Consider the following 11,081-nt stretch of genomic DNA (forward strand, 5'->3'; position numbering starts at 1 on the left):
ACAAATTAAGATGTTTGTTGCAAAGTTTTCCACATCATATCGATCGTTAGGTTTATGACAGTATCGATAGTCGTAGTCATAATATTATCATTTACAACATAATTATACACAATCACATTATTTATGCTAATATTCGTACAAAATGAGTGAATCCTAAAAATAAAATAGTGTCATAAGAAATGCATGCTAAATACTAAAAATAAAAAAGTCTAATTTTAAGTAAAATTTGTCAAATTTTTAAAGTGTTCATCTGCACCAAACGATGGGCAACAATTTTCTTACTAATTTTCAAATTAATAAATATCATCAATAATGTTCCCTCTACCATACGCGTGTGTTATTAAAATTATTTTATTATTATTTTAATGTAAATATTTTAAATGTCATTATTAATTATTTTTCAAATACATACATATGTATTAGTTTTTAATTATTTGTACCAACATTACATGCCTAAATGTAAATGTCTATACATAAATTACAATAAAATAATTATCTTTTTTACAAACTATTAAAATATTTTTAAATATGAACAAAGAGTTTTATTTTAATATACTGCATATATACTATGGTATTCAATTATTCGGGGGTTTGTATTAATCATTTAATACAGCAAATAAATATTTGATATTTAAACTTAACCGGTGACAAATAATTTTTTGATTTTTAAATTTTTGGAGTTCTTTGTTTTCACGCGAAATTTTTTTAAAAGAAAATTAAAGACAAAAATGCAATGTGTTATTTTTAATAAAAAATAAATGTAGCAAAATATAGTTTTTCAGTTGTATTTCGCTTTGTTTACGTAATATTGGAATACTCCTAACCTAACCTAATCTAGGTGGAACACATGCAATCAATACATACAGTGTCTCACATAAGTATTCGAATTTGGTTGTACTTTGAAAAGAAACATAATTTAATAATATTTTTTGTGTGTGAAATGAATAATTAAATTTGTTATATTGTCTAGAGAGTCCTAAGGTATAATATCACACTTTTTAAAATTTGGAAAAATTACATTTACCTCAATTGTTTTAACTTTTTGAAAAAAAATCCATAAAATTGTCTCACAAAAGTATTCGAATTTGTCCTGTATTTCATATATGACCATATTATACGAAACGCAAAAATTATAATCGAGTGAAATTATATATTTTTGGCCCATTTGTTCCACAATTTTGGAGCATTTGTACCATCTTTTCATGTAATATCATTAAAATGGCGATTTTTGGCCATATTTGCAATTTTTTTTCCTTTTTTCAGAAATAAACCCAAACTTTAATATTGGGATTTAATAGACCCCTTGAGGTATCTAAAAATAATAATTTTTGTTATAAGGATCTGTACTTAAAAGTTCCAAGGTGTATTTTTGGTATCGTTCTTCTGTTTCTAATTGAATTGTATGGATCTTAAGTCCCTTTTCGTACCACTAGGGTCGATATTTTCCGACAAAGTTGGCTAGTATACATTCATGTACATATTAGCACTAATATATTTTAAAATTTCAATACATTATATCGGTATACAACTCCAAAACATGCCTTAACAAAACGTCATCCTACACAGTAGATTTGAGTTTTTACTATTCGGAACCTTCACGCTTATGTTGCCCATTACAATAGCAATGTAAGTCCAAAATTTTGGGTTTATTTTGATCATAGTAATCAATTTTTAAACAGATATCGATATTTTTGAGTTAGACCATAATGATATAGTGGCATGCAGCCTGGAGGTCATTGGTATATAAAAATAATGATACTACCATATTGAATGGTGTTTCTTCGAGGCATGTTTTGGAGTTGAACACTTCCACAATACATTGAAAACTTAAAATATATAAAAGCTGATATCTAAAAGAATATATACAAGAAAACATTCCCCGAAATTTTTTGACCCTAGTATTATGAAAATGGACTTAAGTTCCAATATATTGAATTAGCGACAGGATAATGATATCAATAATATAACTTGGGTACAGATTCTTGTAACAAAAAATACTATTTTTAGATACTCCAAGGGGTCTATTAAATCCCAATATCAAACTTTGGTCTTATCTCTGAAAAAAAGAGAAAATACTACAAATATTGCCAAAAATCGCCATTTTAATGGTATTACATAAAAAGAGGGTACAAATCCTCAAAAATTGTGGACCCAATGGGCCAAAAATATATCATTTAGGTTGATAGTAACCCCTTAAAATAATTTAAAGCATAAAAACCAGTCGATTCTAAAATTTGTGTTTCGTATAATATGCTCAAATATGAACAACATGAAAAATTCGTATACTTTTGTGAGACAATTTTATGGACTTTTTTAAAAAAAGCTAATTTAATTTAAGTAAATGTAAATTTTTTAACTTTTAAAAAGCGTGATATCAAACTTAAGGACTGTCTAGACAATATAACAAATTAATTTTTTTTTGCACACAAAATATATTATTAAATTTGGTTTCTTTTCATAGTTCACCTAAATTCGAATACTTATGAGAGACACTGTATGTATGTGCATTAATTGGCTATTGTCATTCAGAGGCCGTATTAAGTAATTCAACTGCTCGTGTGAACTTGGTATAACAGTTCCATAATTTACTAGTAATTGCTAGTGTTTATAAGTAAATTATGGAAGTTTAAATAATTTTCTGAAAAGTGATTTTATATGGGTCGGATCTTTACAAAAATTGGTGGTAAGGTTTGTGATCCATTTAAGATTAATCGATTTTTTATAGAAATACTAATAATAAGGTCGAGTCTATTTTAAAATACTTTAATTTATTAATGGCTTATTGAAGGTACATATTTAAGTTACTTATTGTACGTCTGTGAATACGAATTTAGTGAATTTTTCCTATAAATCTAAAATAATATAATTTCCTTTAAATGTCATTAAGTAGTTTTTAGATTACGGGCCATATTTATATGTATAACGAAATGAGTTTTTATTCAAAAAGAACACAATGCTTATATAATGGGTGTGATAAATTTTATTAAAATCGGTGTCGAAAAATCAAACTTGATTTTGCATGGATATTCCCAATTATTTCTTTAAAAAATGTATGTATTTGTTGTTACATACTACATATGTACGTATTTTTTGTATTTAATCTTTGTCACAAAATGTGTATGTATGTATGTATGCTAATCACAATCCATAGATTTGCCTTTAGTTTCAACTAAAAATACTAACAGATAAATAAAACTTAAGCCACAGACCGTGGAACAGGACCACATAGTTATAGAAATACCAAAAGAATCCATGAACAAGGGAAAAATTTTAAGCATAGCAAATACCAAAAAACTTAATGTAGTCATTGATACAGATGCAGCAATCGGGCGAATCTGGAAAATTAAATAAATTTAAAAATAAAGTTTATTATTAAAAAGGGGGGTAGAACTTTTAAGCCGGCCTTATCCATAACGAAATGATATGTTCACATTGATCAAATATTTCACTATTTTTAGCAGATAACTTTTAAGTTTTGACTTTCAACAAAAGGGAAATTATATATATTTAGTACTTTTTGTGGACATTAAAAATTAATCGTTTCTACTATGTGATCTCGGCAAATTTACGTTATACCCCTAAAGTACATTGATTATAATGTATACCTTTGCAGGGAAAATCTCAACGAGAATGACAAATGTTAGTGCAATCAATCCCACGTTACCGACAAATACTATGCATCCCATAAGAACAAGAGGCACAAAAGAATATCCAGATAAATCGACAATGCGTGAATAATGTGTATACGCTCCAAATATTGCCAATCCTACAGCCATGCCTCCAGTTGACCAGAGCATTAAAACCTTACGTCCATATGTATCTACTAACAAAGTAGCAGCGTATGTTCCGGCAATTTGTAAAGTTCCCATTATAATAGTACTAGTATTGGGATCCATTGCAGAACCAGAATCGGCAAAAATGTTTGACATGTAATTTACAAAAGCGAAAATTCCACTAAATTGATTCACAAATAGTAAAACGGCGGCGGTGATAATTGATTTAACTGCTGGTTTTGTTACTGTATTTTTTATTGAAAAAAAAAAAAAATAATTATAATAATTATAATTTAATACTAATCCCCATTTTCACCACCTGCAGTTATCGTTTAACTACTAGTTATTCTTCCAGTTAAGACAATTTTTGTACGAGAACTGTCAATATATCTTAAAGTTAAAAAAATAACTAGACATGGTGAAAATTGGGATAAAAGATGTATGTTGTACTTACAAAAATCTCGATATGATAATGATGTGTCTTGATTATTTTTGTCAATGTTTGATTTAAAATTGTCAAAAGTTATGTCACACTGTGGCTTGTGGTCACTGCTACAATTTCTATAAAATCTAAATGACTTTTCAGCATCATTATAGTTTTTCTTATGCAATAGATGTTGCGGCGTTTCTGGAAAGAAATATGAACCAACTAAGTAAATAATTGGCAAAGATATCGTCACAAATGGTATTAGATGATAATCTAAATGAGAAGACAGGATGAAACCAGTTAGAATTCCAAAATTGACTGACAACATAAGCATTGTTGACAAAGTTCCTCGGATGCTGGAAAGGAAATAAAGAAAATTACGGACATTTTATATAAATATAAAAATATATTTACGTTTAAGGGTTAATTTGAATTTTTCGATTTCATTATAAATATAGGACTTTATAATATATTTTTCCTAAGTTTCATTTAAATCGGTTGAAAACAAAGAAATACCTTGCTATGGTTTCAAAAGAATTTCCCAATATTGTATAGCTTAGTTCGACCCTCACAATTTATGGGTTAACATTATTCGATTTTACTAAAACTTCAGATGTATGATTTCTATTATCTTAAATTATATACATATTCTTTAAAAATTTTATATAAAATGCATAACAGCCTGTTTTTTAAAAATTCTCCGAAATCCTAAAAATTCAAATCGCAGGAACTGCTAATCTATTGGAGATATCGACCTAATTTCTTTACTATTTTATTCCCTTATTTGTTTTACTTAAGATACATGGATTTTTTTTTTAAATTTGCTTAACAAAATTGCTAAAAGTTTGAAACTGATTTTTTGAAACTGCCGTTTAAAGGGATTCCCATTTATTACTATACCCACAAATATGGTTTATGCTATTGAATGAGAATAAAAACTCACATTTAAGTTAATACGAGTTATACGAATATACATATGGTTTTATTATAATATTTCCCAAAATTTGTTATTTTTTTTAATATTCTTCATTTGATTGTTTTGTGATACAAAATGATCGGAGGAATTTGTAACATCCAAGAGATGAATTTAGTGCCAATATTTTTGTAAAAATCTTTTTACAGTAAAGCTGGCGGTCCACACCACGCGTTCTACGCTTCTTCGCATTCTACGCGGCTGTCAAAAAAGTAGACTCAATGTTGCACAGTGGTATAGGAAAAAAAAAAGAGGGAAATAATTCGGTAACTTCTAAACGGTTAATCCGATTTTAATGAAATTTGGTATGCACAAAGAGGAGGTGTTGTCGAGTTTAGGTTTTGAATTAGGACACCTCGACTATGTTAAATTTTTAAAACGATCCTATTTCTTCATTTGAGTTCCGATTTAAAAAAAAAAAATATATATATAGAATCTCCTCATCGAGCACTATAAAAAATGTCGTCGTAGCAGTAAATTATCTCTTATAGTTTAGGAGATATTCGCATTTGAAAATTAAAATTTTAAAATTTTTACCGTCCTTACTTTAGTTTTTTTGATAATAGCGGGTCCAAATATTCCCGATTTTCGCCATTTTTGTTATTCGCTTAACAACAAGTTTATATATCAAGCAGTGAAAGAATTATATAAAAATCATGACTGAGTCCAAAGTTATAGGCATTTTAATTTAAAAAATTAAAAAAAGGCGTTTTTTGTCATTTTTTTGGGAAAAAAGTATCTTTTTCTTTTTAAGTTATCTAAATAGTTTCTAAGAAGATGTATATAGAATTTATACTTTTTGGAAAGCTGACTTTACATAAAATACGATAAATGAAACAAAACCTAAAAATTTTTGATACCGAGGGGACCAGGTCCATCCAAAAAAACCCTATTTTTTATGGAAAATTCAATTTTGAGCAAAAATTCTCAAATCACATGGTCGATATCAAATTATAGTGACCTGTTTTATATGACCCAATATGTTCTTAATCATTTTGTAACGGGTTTCGATAACCCCTCCCCTGGTATGGATATAATAGGCAAAAAACCAAAAAATCCCATTTTTGGGAATTCCGGGATTTCTAACAAGAAAATTCGAAATTTTTATTTAATTTTGGATTTTGAGTAAAAAAATCTACCTAACTGTAAAATTTCATCAAAAAATATTCATAAATAAAATTTTTTATATACAGTTTTGAAAAATAGACAAAATTACCTTTCCATTGATATATAACATGCCTACCTAACGTTTTTAAGTGACAAATTAATTAAGGAAAACTCAACATCTTTTAGAAAATTTACCTAGCACTATTATTTTCATCCATATATGTAACAAATTTAAAAGTTAACCTTATGGATGAAAATAATAGTGCTAGGTAAATTTTCTAAAAGATGTTGAGTTTTCCATAATTAATTTGTCACTTAAAAAACATTAGGTAGGCATGTTATATATCAATGGAAAGGTAATTTTGTCTATTTTTCAAAACTGTATATAATTTTTGAAAATTAAAAAATTCGCGGAATACTTTTTAAAAAAAAAAATTAAAAAATATTTTTTATTCAGTTTTTGCGAAGATACAAATTTTTCAAATTGCAATAAAAATTTTATTTATGAATATTTTTTGATGAAATTTTATAGTTAGGTAGATTTTTTTACTCAAAATCCAAAATTAAATAAAAATTTCGAATTTTCTTATTAGAAATCCCGGAGTTCCCAAAAAAGTTTTAAAAAATCCCAGAAATGTGATTTTTTGGTTTTTTGCCTATTATATCCATACCAGGGGCGGGGTTATCGAAACCCGTTACAAAATGATTAAGAACATATTGGGTCATATAAAACAGGTCACTATAATTTGATATCGACCATGCGATTTGAGAATTTTTGCTCAAAATTTAATTTTCCATAAGAAATAGGGTTTTTTTGGATGGACCTGGTCCCCTCGGTATCAAAAATTTTTAGGTTTTATTTCATTTATCGTATTTTATGTAAAGTCAGCTTTCCAAAACACAAACGTATGATACCCTCCCCACTGTAGTGATGTAGGGGGAGGTTATACCTTACGTTAAATAGTATATAGTTTTTGAAAATAAATAGTTAAAACTTTAGAATAATCCATATTTTATATTCAATTGAAACAAACCCAATTTTGAGTTATGCCGTTCTTCTAGTAAATAAGCGTACATTAGTATAATAATCTTTTCATGAAACTACTTACTTGGGATCTGCAATTTCACTTATAAAAAGCGGAAAGACAACGTAACATCCTCCTCCTGTAAAACCACCTAAGAATCGACCGATCATTAAATATTCAACACTTTGTGCACAGTAGATTAGGATCCATAAACACTTGAAAAATATATAATATATATGTATTTTTGTAAACATAAGTATGTATTAAACTTAACTTACAACATGCGGAAATGCTAAAAAATATATAGCAATTTTACGTCCAACGATATTTTGCAAAATACCAACCATTATGTTTCCACACATACTACCAAGTCCTAATAGGGAGCCAATCCATGATGCCTCAGTAACCGAAACGGTGAAGTATAAAGGAGAGGATTCCGACTGCAGTTTGGAAAGTGTTGGCGATAACCAACCTAAACCAATACCATGTGAAAATGTTAAAATACTGACTGGAAAATAAACAAAATAATAAATTTCTTGTTTCCATTAAATTACATTTACATACTCACCTGTTAAGGTGGCCAAAACTTGATATCGATAATGACTATTTAGAATACTATTGGGACTTTTTGAAATTATTTTCCAATTTATGTTAAATTTCACCATTTTCATGTTACTCTCGTATTTAAAGTTAACTGTTTTATTCTTTTTGTTTTATAATCTATATACCTGCAACTGAATAATTTTCATTAAAATTCTGTTACTGTGAAGCATCTTAACAGATAAATTTATATGCAAGTTGTATAATTGTTAGTAAATAGTGATTAGTAGTAAAAATATACATACATATGCACACATGTATACATTAGGGTGGCATTAAAAGTCAATTATGGAATATGGTATTTTTTACATTAAAGTAAAGTTATCAGTATTTCTAATAACAATGTCTAGGTCACAATTTTTTGGATCCATGCAGTATTACTAAACAGATTTATTGCAGTCAAAAAAATTTGAATATAACAAAGACAGGATCGAAAGACCAACATTTACAAGAAGGCGCGGAAGTCGAATGGGAAAGTAACCACTACCAATTATTTTAATTTTTACAACCATATTAAAAAATGTTTTGTGATTCAATACCACCCTAATACATACACACAAACATACATACATATGTATAAATATACATACATCTATAATAAGATATAAGATATAATAATATAAATATTAGATTCTGTTGCTGTTTTTTGATTTTTATGAGTATTCAGGGATGCGCCTCGCCATACTGCAATGCACCTAATTTAAATATTCAAAATTTTACGACAAAGAAGTTTTCCGTTGCTGATCTATATTTCAAAAATAATCCATATCCCGCTTTTTCACCAGCCATTTACACCTTGTTATTTCACAACAAGATTTTCTATTTGAATTCGATTGAAAAACATAGAATTTTACTTAAAAGTGAATCTGGAAAAATTTTAAGTTTAACTCCGAAAGAATTTCCAAATGTTTCATTTTACTTCATAAAAACAATATTTAAAAAAATTATGTATATATTACTTAAATTTTGAATAAATATACACAGAACTACCCTGAAATGTTAAAAACCTCCTCCTTATTCTTTAATAAATCAATCTGAATGTTTCTATGGAGCGTTTTGGCAGTTTATTTTTACATACTATTCCTATCATTCAACCCTTCCATAAAAGTATATTAGTATGCATTGGTTGTGATTAGTGTTTGGATATCCCCAAGGTGGCTTAAATCGTTACTTTTTCAAAATGTCATTTAAAAGGAAAGCATGTTTTGGAATATATTTCTGTTGCTGTCCCTTAATATTGTGGTTTGTTTGATAATTCTGTCTTTTACTGTGACAAAGTAGTTTCACTACGAAAAAGTTGTCGTTTTTCTTTTTTAAAAGAGAAAATTAGGAAAAATAATTCCACTTCCAAAAAAGCTTTCTGAGTTTGGTATAAACAGAATATTGAGTTAAACTTTACTTTAAAATTTTTCGATTAAAGCAAAACTGGTAAGTTACCAGTGGTAACATTTATAATATGATATTGAGCGTCATTTGAAATGATTTAAATGTTCAAAGCGATCACGATTATCTCAATCCATAAGATTCTTAAAAACACTACACTAGCGCGTTTTGAACATTTATATACATAACATTTTCAGATTAAATAATTTGTATGTAAACATTTTAGTTTTGTTGATTTGATAAACTTTTACAATTATCTAGCTGCCGTAAAATCATTCATAAAAATGTAGAATGAATTATAAATCTGCACATTCGTACATTTAATTACTTTCGTCAGCAATGACTTTCATTATTAAGTGCTTTTTATCTAAATATTTTTTTGTTTATATTTGAATAAAGAAATATATGGGATATTCTTTTTCTATTAAATATTTTTTAAAATGCATTTCTAAAATAAATGTGGATGAATGTGTATTCACAGTTCATGAAGAAATACACCTATACCTCGTTGTACACGATTTCACTTTAACACGACTTTTTTTCTCGTGTAAATCGAGGCATTCGATTTACTCGACTTATTTTCTTATTTGAAAACATTGAATTGGGACGAAAATTTGGAAATTGAAGAATGATTTTATTTATTTTGTAACAAATGAAGAAATTGTTTGCACATTTTATGCCAAAATTGCATTTTTCCATAAATTAATTGTTATTGAGACAGTCAAACTGCCAGTCCTAAGGAGTTAATAATGCATGGCAAAGAACATTTTTGACTAAGTTTGTTATATTCGTTTTGTGCCGATGTTTGTAACGGACAATAATATTGGTCCTACCAATCGGCTTAGAATCATTTTCTGAATCGATTTAGATATGTCTGTCCGTCCGTAACGCACAATAATATTGGTTCTACCAATCGGCTTAGAATAATTTTCTGAGTCGATTTAGATATGTCTGTCCATCCGTCCATGCAAACCTTGTAATCAACTAGTGCTCTAATATTCTACTACTTTTGATTATTCAATACTACTCGTGGGTACTCAATACAACTCGATACTTTTAACGTTTTTATTTTAAATTAAAAACGAGGAATTTTTCCTTTTTTTAAGTAAAGTTAGACCAGACATCACACCTCTTTTGAGACATTTTATTTTTTTAGATTGCGTCAATAAATATTTGTAACTTTTTAACTATTATTGCAGTTTTTAAATTATTTTTACATTGATTTGAGTATCCAAAAAATATAGCAAATACTCGATACCCACTACTTAATAGTTTAACAGCACTACAAACTACAGGTCGCTATTTTGAAGATAATTCAAAGAAATTTGGTACATGGTCTTCTATTGTCCCAGGGACGAAGCCTATTGAAAATAGTTAAGATCGGTCCATTATTTCACCTAGCCTCCATACAACTGAATCCCTGAATAGGGATTGTAAACCTTGTAACCAAACTACAGGTCGCAATTTTGAAGATAGTTCAATGAAATTTGGCACATGATCTATGGTACCGGAAACGGAACCTATACAAAATGGTTAACATCGGTCCATTATTTCACCTAGCCCCCATACAACTAAACCCGACGAATAGGGCTTTTAAGTTCATAATTATGTTTAATATACTCGTATCTCGACAAAAAGCTGCAAAACCAAGTTCTATACTAGCCTTTATGACTATAGAAAATGGTTAAGGTCGGTCCATTATTTCACCTAGCCTCCATACAACTGAACTCCTGAATAGGGCTTGTAAACATTGTAACCAAACTACAGGTCGCAATTTTGTAGATAGTTCAATG

At 28.3% G+C, this 11,081-nt stretch overlaps 1 protein-coding gene across 2 annotated transcripts; it reads right to left on the reverse strand.

Moving 5' to 3' along the window:
- Positions 1–2,762: 2,762 nt before the first annotated feature.
- On the reverse strand, positions 2,763–8,046 carry LOC119603322 (facilitated trehalose transporter Tret1-like). Of its 2 annotated transcripts, none has more exons than XM_037955331.1 (6): positions 7,874–8,046; positions 7,584–7,813; positions 7,390–7,520; positions 4,228–4,556; positions 3,606–4,018; positions 2,763–3,335 (listed from the first exon to the last, which is right to left on the reverse strand). In XM_037955331.1, exons 1-6 carry the CDS (start codon positions 7,974–7,976, stop codon positions 3,135–3,137), a joined length of 1,407 nt encoding a protein of 468 aa, XP_037811259.1. In that variant the 5' UTR covers positions 7,977–8,046; the 3' UTR covers positions 2,763–3,134. The 2 variants fall into 2 exon arrangements, with proteins under 2 accessions (XP_037811259.1, XP_037811265.1); XM_037955337.1 differs by having other exon boundaries at positions 2,779–3,335; positions 7,870–8,025.
- Positions 8,047–11,081: the final 3,035 nt, after the last annotated feature.

Source organism: Lucilia sericata, unplaced genomic scaffold, assembly GCF_015586225.1.
Source record: "Lucilia sericata isolate MDLA Ls3-8-SP2 unplaced genomic scaffold, ASM1558622v1 Contig000009F_arrow, whole genome shotgun sequence".
NCBI classification, from domain to species: Eukaryota; Metazoa; Arthropoda; class Insecta; order Diptera; family Calliphoridae; genus Lucilia; species Lucilia sericata.